This window comes from Vespa mandarinia, chromosome 13 (assembly GCF_050613455.1).
Source record: "Vespa mandarinia isolate Hongniang chromosome 13, ASM5061345v1, whole genome shotgun sequence".
NCBI classification, from domain to species: Eukaryota; Metazoa; Arthropoda; class Insecta; order Hymenoptera; family Vespidae; genus Vespa; species Vespa mandarinia.
In genome coordinates, this window is record NC_140822.1 from 902836 (window position 1) to 923721 (window position 20886).

At 36.3% G+C, this 20886-nt stretch overlaps 3 protein-coding genes across 8 annotated transcripts in view; 2 read left to right on the top strand and 1 right to left on the bottom strand.

Moving 5' to 3' along the window:
- E23 (ABC transporter G family member E23) overlaps positions 1–2039 on the bottom strand; it is a 36681-nt gene extending 34642 nt beyond the window's left edge. The window contains exon 1 of one of the 2 annotated variants that reach the window (XM_085661028.1): positions 736–2039. The gene's annotated coding sequence lies outside the window, so the exon portion shown is untranslated. The remainder of the gene's footprint in view (positions 1–735) is intronic. The other variant, XM_085661026.1, reaches the window with a different exon arrangement.
- A 598-nt stretch (positions 2040–2637) lies between these two features.
- Positions 2638–4990, top strand: Elp3 (elongator complex protein 3). 2 transcript variants are annotated; one of them, XM_035872081.2, is made up of 8 exons: positions 2638–2795; positions 2889–3130; positions 3213–3416; positions 3484–3737; positions 3830–4019; positions 4084–4301; positions 4372–4632; positions 4699–4990. In XM_035872081.2, the coding sequence occupies exons 1-8, from the start codon at positions 2777–2779 to the stop codon at positions 4955–4957; spliced, it is 1647 nt and encodes a 548-aa protein (XP_035727974.1). In that variant the 5' UTR covers positions 2638–2776; the 3' UTR covers positions 4958–4990. The 2 variants fall into 2 exon arrangements, with proteins under 2 accessions (XP_035727974.1, XP_035727975.1); XM_035872082.2 differs by lacking the exon at positions 2638–2795 and having other exon boundaries at positions 2989–3130; positions 3217–3416.
- Positions 4991–7601: 2611 nt separating this feature from the next.
- Positions 7602–19886, top strand: plx (PTB_TBC1D1_like and TBC domain-containing protein plx). 4 transcript variants are annotated; one of them, XM_035872371.2, is made up of 15 exons: positions 7602–7881; positions 13722–13871; positions 13993–14145; positions 14369–14659; positions 14739–14943; positions 15031–15147; positions 15217–15442; positions 15511–15834; positions 15912–16198; positions 16278–16439; positions 16507–16823; positions 16966–17218; positions 17334–17452; positions 17557–17781; positions 17917–19886. In XM_035872371.2, the coding sequence occupies exons 2-15, from the start codon at positions 13743–13745 to the stop codon at positions 18835–18837; spliced, it is 3729 nt and encodes a 1242-aa protein (XP_035728264.1). In that variant the 5' UTR covers positions 7602–7881; positions 13722–13742; the 3' UTR covers positions 18838–19886. The 4 variants fall into 4 exon arrangements, with proteins under 4 accessions (XP_035728264.1, XP_035728265.1, XP_085517149.1 ...); XM_035872372.2 differs by lacking the exon at positions 7602–7881 and adding an exon at positions 8920–9230; XM_085661023.1 differs by lacking the exon at positions 7602–7881 and adding an exon at positions 10978–11604.
- The last annotated feature ends 1000 nt before the right edge of the window (positions 19887–20886 follow it).

The window sequence follows — 20886 nt, forward strand, 5'->3', positions numbered from 1 at the left end:
AAGCGTTATCCATTAAGCATCCTATTCTTTCTTCTGTCAACGTAAATTCCGAGGACGTTCGTAAACGCGACCATTCGCAAGCCAACAAGAATCGAGTTGAAGCTTCCGTATTTTTATTCTCCTCGCTCGCGCGACCGTAAGAGCCCAAGTACACGTACTTATCCCGATTTACTCGATTAGAATACACGATTCGCAAACCTCTTGGAATACTTCCAACTCCGAGTTGTTCCTTTCGACGATAAGGCCCAACGAATTAGCTTTCGATTATCGTTCGTGCTTTCTTGTTGATAGACTTGACAAGTTTAACGAATTATACCGAGGGCGATTCACGTTATCACGCAAAGGATCACATCCTTGCGAAGATAGTTTGGTCCAGCATCGAAATGAGATAGGAAGGGGGGAAGAAAAAAGATATGTAACAGAAATGTAACGATATTGTGATTAAAAGAAAGATGCGGAGAGGGGAGGGGATAAAATCGAAAAGAAATATAATCGATCTCTTAGCGAAAGAGAAAGAAGGAGAAAATTACTGGGTTGATAAGACGAACTCGTCGAACGTGAAGAAGAATAAGAAGCCGGCGCGCGACGCACAGTCGATACGGTCTCGTTTGGTACCTCCTGGATCAGAAGAAGGAGGAGGCGGAGGCGGAGGCGGCGGTGGCGGCAGCGGTGGCGGAGGAGGCGGAGGAGAAAGGCGGAGAGGGGTGTAGAAAGAGAGAAAGAAGGTCGACTCACCGAGTTTGCCGAGTTCGCACGAGTTCGCCGGCGGTGCACCGTTCGGTCTCGTGGGCAGCCTTCGAGGACGTCGACGTGGTAGACGTCGGGAATGCTCGTCTCGTCCTCGTCGTATCCTCGATCGAGCTCCTCCTCCTTCTCGTTGCAGCTCCTGTCACGCGCGCACTATGCACCGGGCACGAACATGCGGCCATTGCTTGACGCGCGCAGTCAATGAACCCGCATTGCTTTTCACCCGAGAGTGTTTTGTTTTTCTCTTCTTTCGAGGCTCTCTCCTCACTCGGCGACACGCACCACCTCTCTGCTGGCCCTGCCTCTTGCGTATACACGCATGCACGCGAGCGAGCGAGCGAGTACGCACGCACGCACGCACGCACGCACGCACGCACTCGTTTTCCCTCTCGCTTTAAGAAGAGACTCCTTACTATATCGATACGCAAAGACGTAGGCGCCTATCTTCTTCTCTCGAATCTCGTAAATCTTTTGAGATGAGAATTAAAATCTCATCAATTCGGTAAATTCGCGCTCTTCCGACCGTCCTCCGACCTCCGCCTTTTTCCTTTCCTCCTCTTTCCTCTTTCTTCTTTCTTCTTCTGCTTCTGCTGCTACTACTACTACTACTACTACTTCTTCTTCTTCTTCTTCTTCTGCTTCTTCTCCTTCTTCTTCTTCTTCTTCTTCTTCTTCTTCTTCTTCTACTTGTTCTTCCTTCAATTGCGTTTTTCGCTCTCCTTGGCCGTGCGATACGCGGGACGCGCACGCGCGTCTCTTCTCTCTCTCTCTCTCTCTCGCTCCCGCTCGTGCGCGCGCGCGCGCGCGCCCGAGAGAGGGTATTCGCGTATACACACACCGACGAGACACGAGACCAGAGGGTTTCGCCCCTGCGCGCGCGCTCGTTCAACGACCCGCGACTTCTTGATTTTCTTTTTTCTTACGTCTCCCCTTTTTACCAATGTTCCTTCTCACTGTTCTTTCACATCGAAAGAGAAAATCTTCTTCGTAGTTGTGCCTTCTTGCATTAGAAACGTATAGAAAGTCGAAAGAGACGTTTAGGCAAATAATTTTCTTTTTCTTTCGCAATTTCCCTATTTAAATTTAATTTTATCGTTCCAATTATGGTCAGCCTAATATGATTATTATTACGATTATTACTACGTTATTTTCTCGGAGAAATCTTTTTGATAGCTCGAAACAAACTCGCTTGCGAAATAGCGCGAAAGAAACACCGCGACGTTCAAATGCAAACTGATCCTGCCGCTTTTCTATACGCTGCGCCACGCCGCGAAACGGTCTCCGCTATCGGTCTAATCCACCCAACCAATACTCACTTGCTCTCCTTCCACCAATCAACATCGTCCATCGTATCCCCACTCTCGTACCAATTCTCTCCATCTCTTTTCCCCTTTTGTACCTACTATCTATTCGTATCGACTCTTTTTATCGACCATTTCTTCGCTTTCCTTTTTTTTCCCTTACTGTTAAGAGAAGAATTGTTGTTGCAAAATAGCTTCGAACGTTTGATATCAGCGTATAAAATACGGCTTGCGCGTATCATTTTTAAACGATAAAACTTTAGTCGACAAAAGGGGCCTATATGTAAGAGCCCCGACAGTGCATCTTTGTCTTACTCGTGGAAGTTCAACGGTGCTGCCTTCTCGCCAATTTCATTAGCGCCAAATTTGAAAGATTCGATTATCATTCATATAGATTGTAAACGTTTGATTGAACTTAAATTGAATATTAATTTTTTGATAGGGCGTACATTGATTTTGTCGATCAAGAAAACAATTGTAATATTTTTCAAATGATAAAATAAACGAGGATATTTAACTTAAAGCGTGATTTTCTATTTTTCCATACTAACGCCATCTTACCATCGTGCACATAATCATAAAGCAATGCTTATGGTCAAACAGTAGTTACTCATCTTCGGAATTTAATGTTCAACGGTTTGGGGAATGATCAAATGAGAAATCAAACGTTTTAACATTGTTAAGGTTATTTATAAAAGGAAGACTTTTGGAAAGTTGTGCACATAATCATGGTTCGCAAAGCGAAAGGTACGTAGATTAATTTTATCACAGATTAATATCTGTGAAGTACTTTTGATAAATTTGTCATACCGTAATTTACCATAATAATTCTCTCAATAGATTTCACACAAAGCAAGGAGGAACGTATGGTTATCACGATTGGAGAAATTATACAAGAATTATTGAAAGCTCATCGAGATAATAGAGATGTCGATTTGAATAAATTAAAAACACGTATATCTTCGAAATATGGCCTGGATAGATCTCCTAGGTTAGTCGACATAATAGCTGCCGTACCTGCAGATGCAAGAAACATTTTAGTGCCTAAATTAAAGGCCAAACCTATTAGGACAGCTAGCGGGGTTCGTTTCTACATCGTAAAACTATATAAAACTTTAGCACTTGCTATAAGAGACACAATAATAAATAATCGTTTCTTTAAAGATAGCAGTGGTAGCCGTTATGTGCAAACCGCACAGATGTCCCCATATCAATATGACAGGAAACATTTGCGTATATTGCCCTGGTGGTCCAGATTCTGATTTTGAGTATTCTACGCAATCATATACCGGTTATGAGCCTACATCTATGAGAGCTATACGTGCAAGATATAATCCGTTTTTACAAACGAGACATCGTATGGAACAAGTATGATAAATATCTTCTGTTATCGTACCATTAAATTCTTTAATACAATATTATTCACGTTAAATAGTTGAAACAATTAGGACACAGTGTCGATAAAGTCGAATTTATCGTGATGGGTGGAACGTTTATGTCCTTGCCAGAGGATTATAGGGATTATTTCATACGGAATTTACACGATGCTTTATCCGGCCATATAAGCAATAACGTAGATGAAGCAGTCAAGTATTCGGAACGGAGTCGTACAAAATGCATTGGTATAACCATCGAGACACGACCGGATTATTGTTTAAAAAAGCACTTGTCGGATATGCTGCGCTATGGGTATATATAACTTAATTATTCAATTATCATAGATCACGCGTGAGTACGATTTAATCGTTAATCGTTAGGTCGCTCTCTCATTGATGCTCTAGGTGCACGCGTCTTGAGATCGGCGTACAATCCGTATACGAGGACGTTGCACGGGACACAAACAGAGGACATACCGTTCGTGCAGTATGCGAAAGTTTCCAATTATCAAAAGATGCAGGTTTCAAAGTTATAGCGCACATGATGCCAGATTTACCGAATGTCGATATCGAAAGAGACATTGAACAATTCATTGTACGTTACTAAATTCCTATATTATATGTCCGATACTAATGAAATATTTATATAATTTATACAGGAATTCTTTGAAAATCCTACTTTTCGAACGGACGGCTTAAAGATCTATCCAACGTTAGTGATACGTGGTACTGGATTGTACGAATTATGGAAAACTGGTAGATACAAGAGTTATACACCGACCGTTTTGATTGACTTAATAGCACGCATTTTGTCTTTAATACCGCCGTGGACGCGTGTCTACCGCGTACAAAGAGATATACCAATGCCTTTGGTCAGGTAACGTTGTTTACGTGATTATCACGTATCATATCTTGGATGATTTATATCATTTACAAAACCTTTATAGTTCTGGCGTGGAACATGGTAATCTACGTGAATTGGCATTAGCTAAAATGAAAGACTTAGGTACCGATTGTCGTGATGTCCGTACGCGTGAAGTAGGAATACAGGAGATACATAATAAAGTTCAGCCGTACGAAGTCGAATTAATACGTCGTGATTACGTTGCCAACAATGGATGGGAAACGTTTCTTTCTTACGAAGATCCTATGCAAGACATTTTAATTGGTTTGCTTCGTCTAAGAAAATGTTCCCCGGATACCTTTAGGTAATTGAATTTTATTCTATCTACAGGGACATTTTCTTCAATTCAAAAAGACGCTTACTTTTACAGATCCGAATTGAAAAATAAATGCTCGATAGTAAGAGAATTACATGTTTATGGTAGTGTAGTACCCGTTCATGCGCGTGATCCTACCAAATTTCAACATCAAGGTTTTGGAATGCTTCTAATGGAAGAAGCAGAACGCATTGCGAAAGAAGAACACAGATCTCATAAAATTGCTGTTATCTCGGGCGTTGGTACAAGAAATTATTACAGAAAAATGGGTTACGAATTGGACGGCCCTTATATGTCTAAGGTATTGATATGATTCGAATAATGTGATAATAATGTAAATAATAAATTCTCCTTTATCTTTAATATAATATCGTATCTATGGTTGTTCATTTTTCATGGTCCATACGTTCGAGTTTCCCTTCCATCAGTAGTCCCTTTGAAATGTTTAACCGAATGTATTATTATTTAAATATTAGTTCATTGTACTACGTGTACATTGAAAATTATGATTAATGATATTATAATTTTTACAAGTGACACATAACTGATTAAAAATATTATTAATGCAATTTCTGATAATTCTAAATATAAACATTTAGATATTTAAAATATTCCGTATCCCTTTTAGAACGAGGTGATATCAGAAAAGTTCATAAAAAGTGCCTGATAACGAAGGAAAATAATTTTTAATGCGTTTTGTGCGGCATTAACATTGCCAGTATATCTATATATACGAAGGTCACTAAATGGCCGCCATATTGTCGCAAAAATTCCGATTTCTTAACAGGGATACATGAGAGTAGTGGAGTTCTACTGCATGGTATTATCAGCTGATCATGGATGCCGATTTAAAAAGAGCAAAGACGATACATGTGTCGGCACCTAACGGAAATTGTAAAACTAAAGAAAACTAACTCGGTAATAGTCAAAGTTAAGAAAAAGTGGGAAAGTGTTTAAATTGCACAAGACCAATTATCTCGAGATAAAAATTTTTAAGTATTGGAATTTTATATTAAAATTATTTTATGTTTCTCGAGCGTATCTATCTTTTTAATGGTTAAATGTTAGTTCATTGGATTCCGTCTACATTAGAGACTAGAAATGATTCAAAAATTATCAAAAGTATTCATTTAAAAGAGAGAGTTTCGATGATCACTCATCGGAATTTGAAAGAAATCCAGCTCGGTAATGAACAAGGGTGATGAAGAACTTTGAAAGTGAACTTTTTTTGATATGTTTAAAAGTGACCTCTTGCGCCATCTTGTGTGTCCGTCTTTTATTTGTTAATTAAAAAATAATATCAGTGAACCGTCCTCATTATGATAATTAATGTATGTGAACTGTACTTACTCGAACTCCATCATTGTCATGTGTTCCTGTTATGAAATCGAAATTTTTCCGACAATATGAGGACCAAAAATTAGTGACTCTCATATATATATATATATATATATATATATATATATATATATATATATGTATATATATATATAGGTATACTGACAATTGTATGTGCTTAAGGTATGTTAAGACATAATGACCGTCTTTAATTACTAATCCCTTTTCATGAACTTTTATGACATGATCTTGTTCTAGAAAGACTATAGAATATTTTTCATATCTAAATGTTTATAATTTAGATATGGAAGTTGCATAAATAATAGTTTTAATTATTAATCTATTTATCTAATCTACTTATTCATAAATACTTTTAATTATAAAATTAATTATTATTAAGCACTTTTTGTGAACTTTTATAATATATTAACTGTCTACAGGATATTTTTAATATCTAAATGTTTGGAATTTGTTCTTTATTAAGTTTGAAGAATTAAGTTTGACATTCTTCATTACTATCAATTATAAAATTTTTCTACATAAAAATACAAAAATTTACAAAGCCATTGAACTAATAGTTAGATACATGTAAGAAAGATAATAATTTGAAGCATCTGACAATAATGGTTAATTCTAATCTTTAAATTAATTATAACACACACGATTCCTTTTTCTTAATATAATAATAAAAGAAAATAAAAGTTCAATAGGACTGTGTACTGTGTATTTAAGCCTGGCATAAAGTTTTCCTGAAACATTAAATATCATTACTGTTTTAATATAATAAAGAAGTGTTTATTATAGATACTTATAATTTCATTTCAATAATAGTTTTATTTTAGCATAATGTTAATTTTTCTAAATATGATAAAACGTAAGAATTAGTTGGCTATCTCTACATTCGATGATAAGAATATTTTAACGATGTCTCATCAATGAAATCACATAAAAAAGTTATGAGATAAAAATTACCATTAAGAACTTAAGTTTGTGAAGTTCTTAAGTGATAGTAATTTTAAAAAGATTGCATGTTTGTTTAAATTTCTCTTTTTTGACAATAGAATCCATTACAATGTTTTATTCAAATCTATAACACAAAATGACAAATAAATTGTATGTTCTTTATATATAATGCAAACAAATTTTTGTTAAGAATCTTTTTATAGCTTTTCAACGACGAAATCAGGCAGAAGAACTATAATATTATTTCACAGAACATAATTTGAAATTTACAAAGCTTTTAAATGAAAGTTATTGTAAAAAGATTTGATATTAAGTTTTAATATAGCGCATAAGTTTTTTTTATGTCTTCTTGTTGGATGACCGACAATATAACATAATCTTAAGTAGGAACAAGAGGTTAAGTCAATGTGTATTGGATCAAAATCATTTGATCAAATAGAATATAAATATAATGACAATAAAAATGTTCAAATAAAAAGGATAAAAAGAATAGAGACGTAGGAGAAAAACGACAAACCTTTTAAAGAAACGAAACAGATCGACTGACATTTTCAGATTTTTCATCTTGCGCCACCTACTGACAAAATGTGACGGAAAATAGTGAATAAATAGAAGTGAATTGGAACGGCGGATAGTAACATACGTTTCGCCGTACAGTTCAGAGCATACTTGACATATGTATGCCATTCTTACTGCTTCTTTGTGAATCGAGATGCTATGTGTATTCGAGAATCATTCAAGAAGAAAAATTACGTCGATTTGTAGAAAGAGTTCATCGTTCGAAAATCAACGAAATGTAGTGGAGCGTGATCATTAATAGTACACTAGAACTTAGGTGTAGATACACGAGAAATACAAAGAGAACAAGAGTTTCGTATAACGCATACGATTTATTCGACGAGCGAAGTCTCACGTTACCTGGCAGACTGTACAAAGGTAAACAAAAAAGACGATCACTTATTTACATCAATATGCGATCCTTTATAGTACATTGAAAAAAATCTAAAGCGGTAGGTTATGTCCTTCACTTTCCAGCTGTTTGCGCTAAACTAGTATTGTAAACAATCCTGAGAGAGTGTGAGAGAGAGAGAGAGAGAGAGAGAGAGAGGGAGGGAGGGAGAAGCGACATGTATTTCACATCTTTCAAATCCGTTGCTAATAAACAAGCGTCGCGAAGGTGAAGTTTATTTATGTTTCGTTACATTGTTTACAAGTTTGTATCTATATCAAGATGATCGATCATATAGAAAAATTTGTTGATATCCGACCGCGCCCAATAAAAAAAAAATCTTTCTTTTCTTTCTTTGTTCTTTTTTTAATTTTTTTCTTACTCTAGAGGAATGTTGATAATCTTTAAGAAGTACAATAAAGAGATATCATATCTTTGTAGATAATTTTTTAAATGTTTTGGCTAGAATATATATGTATATATATATATGTATATGTACATGTATATGTATGTTCGTTCAGGAAATATATGCATAATTTACATGTCACGGAATGCATCGTAATATGTTGTGTTAGCTATTAAAAAACATTCTCTACGGTGAAACTTGTTATGCTAAATTCTAGTTTCCAATGTAGAAAAGAAGAAGTAGAATGTTAAGATTGATTTTTGCTCTTTGATCGTATATAAAAATCGTATTTCGAAGGAGAAACGTTCTTTTAGAGGAAACACGCAATTCAATTCGGCGATAGTCGTACCGCATGCATTCATATGCATTCCAATGAGGCATCCCAATGCATTCGTATATACGTATGTATATACATATGTCTGATATATGGTTTAGAGTTTTAGGTTGATACGATCGTGATACACTTTGCAAAGTAACCAATCGAGAAAGAACGTTCTCTCGTCGACCAATAAACGTTTGCGGTGTGTGCACCTATGCATCTATAACTATGAATGTTGTAACACTATCGCACAATTTACTTTTTCTATTTGACTATTATTAAGTCTGTCCTTAAAGTTCGACAGGATCGAAAGAGATAAATCATTAGCTATCATTAAGCGAACGGAATCGGATGATTTTAAGCGTTAGCTTGATATTTCCTGGATCAAAGTTGGACAATTCTTGTTCTTGGTTTAGAATTAGTATTTCAAAGGTGTTACACGTTCGACGACGCCGTGCGACTTTGCGTGCCAGTAATCCGGTGAAAGTTGCATTCGAGATTTCTCGCATATCATTCCTTGGAGGCTGTATTCGCCGAGAGGAACGTTTTCCTTCGTCTTCGTTTTCATCCTCCCTTCGTCCAAGTTTCTTCTTCGTGCACAAAAATACCAGGTAGGCTTATAACAAAATGGGACAAACCAGCTATTTATTTAAGCCAGTTATTTAAGTTCCTTTTTCCGTGCAAAATATGTCATTGAATCTATCCTATCGCTTTTACGTTTTAGGGATTAAATGATATAAATCGTAGATATGTAAAAACTTTATCTATCCTTCTGCAATTATACAGAGACATCGTAAATACTTTCGATCTCGATCGATCGAAATTGATAACAGGCGGTAAATTATGTACTTAGTTACGTTCGATTCTAAACTCGAACCACATGGCTTTACTCCAATCTCATTCGCACGTTTCTTTTCTACAGAGAAAGAAAAAAAAAGATAATTTTATTTAACTTTTGTTTTGAGATTATCTTCCTTTATAACCTATTTTATTTTTAACTAAAGTATGCTTGTCTTTCTATCAACATTCGTTGAGTTCGTGCGCATCAATTGCGTAAGAACGCGGTTATGCACCGAGGAATCAAGGTACTCATCTATCTCTTCTTTGCTTGACAACGACGACGACCGTCGACGACCGTCGACGACAGGCAAAAATCAACGACAGGCAAAAATCAACGACAGACAAAAATCGACGACAACAACGACGAAGAGTCATCTATTTTTAAATGCCTCCTCCCTTCTCGTCTACCTGTTTATTTTTCTTGCCATAAACTGTGAAGCATCGTTGAGTACACTGATTCGAAAGATTCAAAAGAAAATGTTCCTCTTATTTAAAATAATCGTCATCTTCTTCTTATTCTTCTTCTTCTTCTTATTTCGCGTCGGCGGTCTGCTTTAACGATAGTATACTTGACTTTTTGGCCCTAGCTCCTTCCTACGTGCCGTTCTTGTTACGTTTCTTCGCCTAACTCGGCAAAATTAACAAGAGGAAGGAGTCGTAGAAGAAGACGATTTAAAATTACCGATTACGCGGCCACTCTGGTTAACTCTCCTCTCCTATATTTCATATATATATATATATATATATATATATATATATATATATATATACAATAACAATATACGTACGAGTTATACAGCAATAACAATATTTTATAAGCTCGCTATTAATGTCGCCAGTAACATACGTGATGTGTATATAATACTTAATTCCTTAAATGCTTGCATTTTTCGTTTTTATCTTGGGAATAGCCTTTTACGCGATACGAAGCGAACGGCATTGTATTACGAACGTGTCTCTCGCGATAATCGTCATTCTCATTCGTTGTTGTTATATATCTATTATTTACGTATATGTACATATGTATATACGAGCACGACTTTATCCTTCATTCTCCGTTTATAGATTGTCCATTTCGCACGTAACCGATTTTACTTTATTTCTTTGCCTTGAATATGCCGGATATGTAAGATTCTGACATCAGAAGAAAGTATTTAATTATTTGCGATCGAGAAAGCAGAGTTGCGTTGGGATCAGTCGCTCGCGTTCAAAGGAAACACAAATAAGTGCAAAGACTAAAAATACTATAGAAGAGAATCTCAAGCAATGTCATGCTTGTTTATGCCAAAATTTCAATAGGCAAGGTCGCGTAGGCGCGTAACAAAGAATCGAGATGACTTGGAAACGAAAAAAAATTTATTTATTTCGATATAAAGAAAGATAATTCATATTCAAAATGATTTGATGGATTTAGTTTATTTTCTACTCGCTTGGCAATCATTGCGAGAGATTTGTCATTTAGTCAAATCATAGAAAGATCGCGGTCGGAGGCGTTCGATTCGTTGCGTCGAAATTCATAGACTCGCTCGTTTGAGTCAGTCGACGCTGAAGCGTTGCATGTTCGAGATGTACCGTTTCTCTCGTCGCGAACGGTTTTAGCTTCGAGTGGTATGCCGAGAAGAAAATAATCAACCAAAAGGAGAAAGAAATTCTTCGACGCCTCTTGATTTCTTTTTCTTTTCTTTCTTTTTCTTTCTTTTTTTTTTTTTTTGTAGAAGAAATGTTATTTGTTTAAAACAATGTTTACTTTCGTCGAGTTTCAAGACTATCTTCGAGATCTGTGCTAATGATCGAAGGAAAAAAAATCAAGATATAATTGAATCTCAATGGAATTTGATGAAATCAAAGACCCATGATCCTATTATCGTCATCAGAAGATCGAGATCAGAAGAGTGAGAAAAACTTCGTTTATTGTGAAAAAAAGAGCTCTACGATTTCAAGGAACAATTGCCGATCGTTAATTCATCGTACGATTCAGAAGATACTCCTGCAAAAGTAAAGAAAGCAAATAAGATTTGGACGTCTGATTGAAGAATCGGAGAAGTAAAAAAAATGACAAGCGTAGCGATTTTCTTCACCGGTAAATAAGACGTAAAGATGGCGTCTCGAAGTGACGCCTGCGCCATCGGCTATAAAAGACCTTCGGTGAGTGTCTTTATGTGAAGGCGAAAGAAAAGCTCGTTTTCTAGTCCGTTCGCACGGATAAATTGAAAGTCGAATTACGTAAGAATCAGTAGAGACGATTACGTATCGCCTCTACTAAGCGCATTATACTAACAAACAGGGAAAACGTGGACTCGTAGGTGTAGATGGAAGCTTAGTCTTGCGTAGCGGTGTGCAACGGAGCGCAAAGCGCGCACGTTTTTGAATATTTCAAGTAGTTGATGGAAAAAAGAAAAAGAAAAAAGAAAAAAGAAGGAATAAAAATAGAGAAAAGATTAGAAATTTACTCGTCAAACTCGATCGTGATATTTCGTAAATTTTGTTATCTTATAATTCATTCTTTTTACGTGTGAATTGATCTTTATTTCGAGTACGAGAATGGAGCTCTTATGCAAGGGATGGTTCGTCGTATACGAAAAAAATCTTTAAGGAACGAAGCTACGCGAAATTGTGAAAGAGTTACGAACGATCAACCAACCTGTATATTATTATTAGATTCTAGGCCGATCGCGCACTCGACTTGCTGTTGCGCTCATCAGATAGAGAGTGTCACCCTTCTCCTTAGACCGCCTTGCGAAAGTATTCGAACTTTAACTCGAAAGCAAATAATTTATTCCTCAGAGTTGGTCGGACATTCGAACGGAAAATATACCAAGACGATCCTTGATATCGTTGAAGGATGTTAAGATGATGGGAAGGAATGAGAGATGGATAAAAAAGATAGAACGTAGGATCGTAGGTCGTAATTGTTTCTTTCTTTCTCTCTTTGGAGCGCACGCAAAAAGAAATCGTCACGTAACGTCGCGTTTTATCTCGTATGTTTTCTACTCTAGATCGATCTAAAGCTTGATTAACATTTCATAGTTAACAGAGAATAAAAAAATCATCTCTCTCCCTCTCTCTCCTCCTTCCTCCTTTTTTTTTTGTTCATCGAAATACGCTTACTTCTTGTAACGCAAAACGTTTCATCCTTGACCACTGAAGAGGCAATGCGACCGAACAATTAGTTTGGCTTTGACGTCGTATTTGTGCGATTACATCGATCAGAATGAAAGACTACGTAACGTAGAGTTAACGTTACGACGAAAGAAGAGAGGAGAAATCATCGATCCGTGATTCGATCTTGTTCTGATTTTTCACGTGAATTCAATCAATTGTTCACGATACCGATCCGTGATATTCTACTTTTAACGTAGACTATAAATACGCTACTTTGATCATTTACTGTTAGAAGAAAGAGAACGATGAGTTGCATCTTATTCAATTCCTTCTTATCCTATATCATCAGGTTCGGTTGAGCTATATAAAAATTGATTGTAAAATATTATAGAGATCGTAGATCCAAGAGAGTTTCCTCTGTCATATGTGACTAGAGTACGTTGAAGCGAACGGTTACAAGTAAAAGAAAAAGCTTGCTTTCTAATTGGATAAGAGAAGCCCTGTTTACGGACTAACGATCTGCTTTCTGTGTCAGCGATAAAGTAAAAAGATTCGGAACGACGGAGAAACGAGCGAAAAGTCGAAAGAGAGAAAAATAATTTGGCTAGGTGGAATTTCATGAAAAAGAGTTAGAAGATGGAAGAGGGTTTGCGGAGAGAGAGAGAGAGAGAGAGAGAGAGAGAGAGAGAGAGAGAGAGAGAGAGGGAGGGAGGGAGGGAGGGAACAACGGAGCCATGCGGTCGACGAGTGCTCCTCGAGCAAGTTATTTTGGTCCCCACGGTCGCCCTCCACGTTCCCTCCACGTTTTCTTCACGTTCCCTCTGCGTTTCCTTGCGAAATACTTTTTATTATCTTTTATCTACGTGGCTACAAGCAACATTACCGATTCAATATTATTTCTATCCTTTTATTTCGATGAACGAAATGTAATCAAGAAAAGAGGGATTCTTCAATTTACCCGTCATTAATATCATAAACGTAGGCCTTTTCGTTATGTAACACATAACGTATGTAACGTCTAATGGGAATACAAAGGATGCGTGTTTTATAAATCAATTCCGAGAACATGTTGGATCGTTGCCTGATTCGCTAGATGGACTCGCTAAATATTTCTCAACTTGTTAGTATTTGTTACTAACAAATGATTCTTCAAATTGCAGACCCAAACATTTTTAGGAGAAATGAAGGAACACTCGGCTTCTTCGAAAGTCGAAAGGGACAAGGATCCTCCTCAAAAATCATATAGCAGTGCTGCCAGTTTAATGTCGATCGGCGCGGACATATCTCCTAGTTCTTCCCATTTTTTCGAGGTAGTAATTCGATCGAGAATTCTCTTTCAGTTGTTTTATATTCGTTGATTTTTTCTTCTATTTTTTTTCTTTTTTTTTCTTTTTTTTTATCATTATTATCCAGCTGATCGCTCTCTTTCAGGTACTCTACGTCGGTAAAATCAGAGTCTCCCATCCAAAGGTATCCGAATCTTTCATCGACGATGCCCTGCTCAGATTTCGCTCTCATGGACTCGAAAAATCAAAGTCTTCTGCGGGTGCTTTACTCCTTTCTAGTAATAGAAGGAACAGTACGGTGAGTGGGAGAAAAAAAATTGCTTCAGCCATGATAGCTATCGTTATAGCTATCGTTTAGGTATTTCCAAATTTGATATTAGATCTTTGTTAACGATTGAGATAAGCTCAATAAAATTTATTTGACTATACATTGAATTGCAACATGAAAAATTTGTTCTCATTGTCTTTTCCTTGTCGTCGTGCTTATGTATAGCATAATCATAGCCTAATCGATCTGTTAGGAATCGAGTACCAGCGAAACGGGCAGTGTAGAAAATGTGTCTAGACATGGCTCGATGGCAACATTAACGATTGCGGCAATGGTTGCTTCTTCTTCCTCGAGATTTGAAGACAATGGTAACGGTAGTCAAAGCGGAACATCTGCAACGACTATTGACAATAACTGCGGAGGTAATATACAGGTGCCAGCAGTTATGAGAAATCGTGCTGGTTCGATGAGTAACGTCTTAACAAGCAGAAGAGATTCCAGTCCAAAGACCGGCGACGAGCATAATCGAACTATGCTATTTCAGGTAAGAAAAGATGATTCGGACGGTCAATCGATCTTTTCTGATATTACATTTTAATAGTCTATGTATCCTCCCATCGTAGGTGGGTAGAACCGATTTGAGATTGATCAGCCCTGACAGGAAGCAGGTTTTGCTTCACAAACAAATCAAAGATGTAGCGAGTTGCGTACAGGGTGCAAAGAATTCCGAACACTTTGGATTCATCTGTAGGGAAATAATGATAGATAGTTTCGTTGGTTATATATTCAAGTGTCAATCCGAATCCGTTGCCGACGATCTCGTTGCAGGTAAGATGAAACTTTCTCATTCGAGAAACATAAAACTTAATTGCTCGACTTGTGTCTCCTTATTATTTTCTACGTCCTGTCCAATAGCCATCACCCAAGCATTCGTTGCAACCTGCGATGGTACAAGGAAGGAAAGATACCCTGTATTCTCTTGCGAACACTGTCCCATGTTTTGGTATAATAAACTGTGTCAAGAGATAGAAGGTAATTTTCTCGTAAATCTCTTATCTCGAATCATAGGAGATGAATGGTTTCTATCCTTCTTTATTTCAGGTCAAAACGATCGACGAACACAAAATATAATATTCTCTCGAATGGAGCAATTGCCGGAAGACGAGCAGGAGATCGTTGTCAACAAATACAAAGGTGCTGAGGCAATCGGTGGAGGTTCTGGTGCGGGTTCGAGTTTGCGCGAACAAAACCAATTTCTCATTAGATTATTACGTGCTCATTGCGAGGCTAAACAAGCTAGACACGTTCACGATACAGCAGAGAATAGGTATAAGATTATTACGTGAATATAAAATACGAGTGAACAAATGTATGTAATATTTAATAAATTTTCAGAAGCGAATTTTTGAATCAGTATCTCAGTGTAGGCGTTGGCAGTACGATATTCATGAAAGCGAAACGTTCTCTGACTAATAGCTTCGATAATCTTATGAAACGGAAGGGTTCGCGAGAAGACTTTGGACTCGTATCGCATGTGAAGGATTCTAATCATCTCAACACCGCATTACAAAAGAGCGGCAGCCAGAGTCCCGATAATTCACGTCAATCGTCGATAGGCGAGTCATCGACTGAAACGTTTAGCAGACCGAGATCGTTGCGAGTATCTCCGGAACAACAGTTATCTGTGAATACGGGACCACGAAGTTCCATGATGGATATGTAAGTACAATTATTTCTTAAAAACAAATTCTTAAAAACTTAATACCATTTTTCTTTTTTTCCCTTATTTTATGCAGCTTCCTGAAAGTAGGAAATTCGCCGAAAATGTCGCCTACAGAATGCGATGGAAATACCGAAATGCATTCGAATAGTTCGTGGAGACAGGCGATATTACATAGAGTGGTAACACCGAATAAAGAACACGATAAGAATAATGGAAAATCTGAGAATTCTAATGTCAATGAGACACCTCGTGCTGTTGCTACGCACAGAACGAGGGAAGAACTCAGGGATCTGTGGAAGAAAGCGATTAATCAACAAGTGATACTGATACGAATGGAAAAAGAGAATGCAAGACTTAAAGGTATTATAGCTTACTCGCTTATCCATTAATTATATATACGTATATGATTTTGTATATATGTGTTTCAACTCGATTTAAGAACGTCAAGAGGAAGCAACGGTGAAAAGAATTAAATTGGAGTACGATGAAATTAGCAGCTGTGCACGCGAACTCGTCGAAGTATGGGATTTGCTCGTTAGCAAAGAATCCCGCGTTTCTACAAAGTGCGACAATCAAATGCTTTTACATGCCATTAAGCAAGGTAAAAAATTGAGTTATCAATGAAGAAAGAGGGGAGGATCTAACACGTCTTAATCGTTATGTTTCAGGTGTTCCCAAAGGGAAAAGGGGCGAAGTCTGGCAATTCTTAGCGGAACAATTTTGTTTGAAGCAACCACCCATAGATACTCATGATTTTCCGAACTACAATACTTCTTACGATCTGTTACTAAAACAACTCACGTCTCAGCAACATGCTATTCTCATCGACTTAGGACGTACATTTCCGAATCATCCGTATTTCAGTTCTCCTTTAGGACCTGGCCAATTGGCACTTTTCAATTTATTAAAAGCTTATTCTCTTCTGGATCACGAAGTTGGCTATTGTCAGGGTCTAAGCTTTGTGGCTGGCGTTCTTCTTTTACATGTAAATATAAATTTTCTTTTAAATGAACGTAACTTTAAATGTTGCATAGACCATCAATGTTAAAGCCAGTTCATGTCGCGTTAAATAATAGCTTGAAACACTTTCTATACCATAAAAATCTTTCTACCTGTTTCATAATCAGATGGTGGAAGATCAGGCTTTTTTTCTCTTACGACATCTGATGTTTCGGAGAGGCCTGAGAAAACTCTACCTTCCAGATATGGCAGCATTACAATTGCACTTATATCAACTATCAAGATTATTGCACGATAGACTACCGGCACTTTATGATCATTTTGACAAGCACGAAGTGTCACCAACTTTGTATGCAGCACCGTGGTTGTTAACCTTGTTTGCCAGTCAGTTTCCATTAGGTTTTGTAACCAGAGTCTTTGGTAAGTTTATCCCCACCTAATTTATTTTCTTCTCTCATTCCTTACCTCATGTATTATTAAGCCAGAAGAAAGTTGTAGAAAATTTTATTGACTCTTTTCTTCCTTTTTGTCACAGATTTACTTTTTCTCGAAAGCTCAGAAATATTATTTCGAGTAGCCGTGGCATTACTGGAAGAGCATCAAGATCAATTGCTTTACTGTGATAGTTTTGAAGAAATTATGGAATATCTTAAAGTAAGAATATATATGTCTCTGTGACTTTATTCAACTGTGTTTTTATGTCGAAAGTGTGCCATCGAATAACCACGTATCTTCATTTTTTCCATCCTCTTTCTTAGACCCGTGTACCAGCTGTAGATAAAGCCACTTTGGATCGTGTAATGAAACGTGTATTCTATCCGGATATGGAAGTTTCGAAGCAATTGAATGAATATAGAGTGGAGTATCAAGTGCTACAAGAAGAAATGCTATCGGTAAAACCTCAGATGGAAAGTTTAGAGAAATTCAAGACGGTTAACAAACAATTGATGAAACAAGTCGGTCAATTGAACGAACAACTCGAGGTAAGAATATTCGATATAATATAACAATTATATTCTTTATATAGCTATATATTTTCGCTTTTTTTTCTTTTTTTTTTTTTTCTTTTTTTTTTTTTTTTTTGGAACGAATATATCGCATGCAATTTTTTGTTTTAGGTAACGATGAATAACTTGCAACGTTTGGAAACAGCACGATCTATGCAACAAGCGGTGGTGAATAAATTAGAATCTCAGAATCGTAGTCTCGAAGTGACAGTCGCGACTTTAGGTACATTTATTCAACACTTGAGCGAAACGCGAGACGATCTAGATTTACCAGGTGAAATACGTAGAATTATTTCTCAGATAAGCATTGCCGAAAAGCGAAGAAACATGAGCAAAGCATATCCTTTGAAGATATTAGAAGATAATAGTAAGCAAGGGCTCATTAAAAGCAATTCGGCTGGTAGAGATTCGCATAATTTCTTAAGAAATAGTAACGTGATCGATCCTCCCTATCCTTTGAAATCTACGTTGAGTCAACCAAACCTGGCAACTAAATTGGAAAGGGTATCTTCTTTCTTTTCGAATTCGCACAATCACATACAAAAGCAACGTGCACAATTGGCAGCCCTTAGAAACGAGTACACCGATCCAAATATACGAAGCAACAATGATGAAAATGATCCAAAGACGGTCAATATAGACATACAAATCACAGATACAATGAATTCGCAGAACGATAATGTCGAACAAAATGATAATCATTTGAAGATTCAGGCAATTAATTTAGAAAAATCTATCTCGTTACCGCTATCGAACGCAAAATTAAAGTTGAAACCGTCCAAGTCGGCGTATGAATTAGGCTCCGTTAAAAAAGTTCCAACTAGCAAGATCGAAGTTACCAATGAAGATTCTTTGACCAACTTGACAGGTACCATGCATCCTTTGGATACTTGTAGCGATGTCAATTTTCGATATGGTGGAACCACAAAATTAAAGTCTATCAAACCAGTTAGATTATCTAGTCCGATCGGTCAAGGAGATAACGTAAATAAGAATACTCAAAACCAAAATACTGAAGCTTTAAATAGATAACACTTACTTATGTTATTGTGTTTGCAAAGAAAAATGGAAATACTTCCGAGAAGAAAGGATGCGCATGATGGAACAGCATTGAATATTCGAAGATATAGGAATCATTGAAAAAATAACTTTCTTACGGTCTATACGTTTGCAACGATCTTTAATTCCTTATTCAATCTACCTTTTCCCCTATTCCCTTCCTTCCTTTTCCTTATCCTCCCCTTAAGCTAAGATAATAAATGTGTACTGCGAGATGAAGGATTTCTATTACTTACGTATACGTATAGTGTATAGTTCTTATAAGTAAATCTCTAGGAACAGAAAGGTGTATTCAGTTTCAATAGAATTTCTAATCACTTGATACCAACGAATCATAATGAATGTTGTACAGATAATTATTGACACGTATCTCTGTACTATAATATATACGTATATTTGCTGTGTGTAGATACGTGAAGTATGTGTTTCAACAACTTTGCGTAACACGATGTATCGTCCTATATATAGATCTCAAAAGGATGCCAATGAAATAAAAATATCATACATGGAGCTATTTCTTGCCTTATAAAATCATTGATTTTGGGCACAAATTTCCATAAATGGTATGCACTGTGTGCATAATTACTGTTACCAAATTAACTGAAAGAAATATAAACTATAAGTTACCCGGAATATATCTGTATATATAGATCAACATATAAGTATCAAATGTATAAAATATTATTTGCACTTGTTATTGAATTGTTATAAAGAAACAAAAGGAAAATTATGCCAAATACTTTAAGATGTAAGCGAAAAGTGATATTGACATAGATAATATTTCTATTAACTGTGTGTATATTCTACATACTTATTGTTAATGAAGAATTATAGTGAGTGTGTGTGGGAGAGAGAGAGAGAGAGAGAGAGAGAGAGAGAGAGAGAGAGAGAGAGAGAGAGATATGTATAGGTGTATAGATATAATTCATTTTTCAACATATATATTAATTGTAGATTCGTATAACAATGAAGTATTACTATTATTACTTTTGCACAAAGCATGCCTTGCGATATCAGGGATCTTTGTATTAACGTTGTATTATTACTGTTAATACAGATACATAATAATATAAATTGCATAATTAATTCTCCTTCAACTTTTCCCTATTATTTTTATTGAACATTTAAATATCAAGAGAGAGAGAGAGAGAGAGAGTTATTTTTATCATACGTGCCGAGTGGGCAGATATCGTAAGAATGGAATCGAAGTCCATCGAGATGAATTATTCAATCTCCATTTCGAACCAGTAGCGAAAATATGTGCTACGTATATTATGAATACGCACGTAATTCTTTCTTTTTCCTCGCATTGTAATTTTGCAATTCGTGTTAAAACTCTGGTTTTAATAAAATGTTTATAGCCATGCAGCTGTAAATGCTTTACATTGATTCGGATTAACGTAGGTAATCTCTCTTCGCTCGCGCTTCTTCACCGGATAAGAATTAAAAGAAAAAGAGTCTTGAGAGAGAGAATCCAACTAAAATTGAATGAAAGAGTAAATTTCCATTTTCTTAATCTACTATCGTCGTCTCGTTTTATTACGTCTTTCGAGATTGAAAAATCTTCTAACGCCGTATTATTACATTAAAAATAAATTTTGAAAATTTCCTACGATATTCGTAAACAAATGTAAATGTACTATGTCTCGATCTTTACATATGACATAATACCGGCATAATCGTGCAAACGTTTATCATAAATATATCTCTTCGAGATATTTTATTACAGTACATTGTCTCTTACATCACCGATCTATCTCTCGCATATCTATCCAATGGCAACCAACTTTCTTTCGGAGTAACGATTTAAAACGATATATAATGTTGTTATGTCTATACTTCTTTCGAAACGATCCTACTATCCTTTGATTCAAATGTTTCAAAAGATGTTGACATTTTTCATTCTAGTAGAAAAAAATCTCAGCAACTAAAAAATTCTTTCTTCGAGACGAATAAAAATGTTTAAAAGATGAGCTCAAAGAATATGTGTATTTAGGTATAAGGTAGATTGACCTGAGATAG

Bases quoted from the DNA above. Each gene is read 5' to 3' on its own strand.
- Elp3 (XM_035872081.2), top strand. The intron at 3,131-3,212 runs GTTCGTTTCTAC...GTTTCTTTAAAG, and splicing joins CTATTAGGACAGCTAGCGGG to ATAGCAGTGGTAGCCGTTAT. The intron at 3,417-3,483 runs GTATGATAAATA...CACGTTAAATAG, and splicing joins CGAGACATCGTATGGAACAA to TTGAAACAATTAGGACACAG.
- plx (XM_085661023.1), top strand. From the start codon at position 11,557: ATGGCGTCTCGAAGTGACGCCTGCGCCATCGGCTATAAAAGACCTTCG. The intron at 14,146-14,368 runs GTGAGTGGGAGA...TCGATCTGTTAG, and splicing joins GTAATAGAAGGAACAGTACG to GAATCGAGTACCAGCGAAAC. The intron at 16,824-16,965 runs GTAAATATAAAT...TTTCATAATCAG, and splicing joins CTGGCGTTCTTCTTTTACAT to ATGGTGGAAGATCAGGCTTT.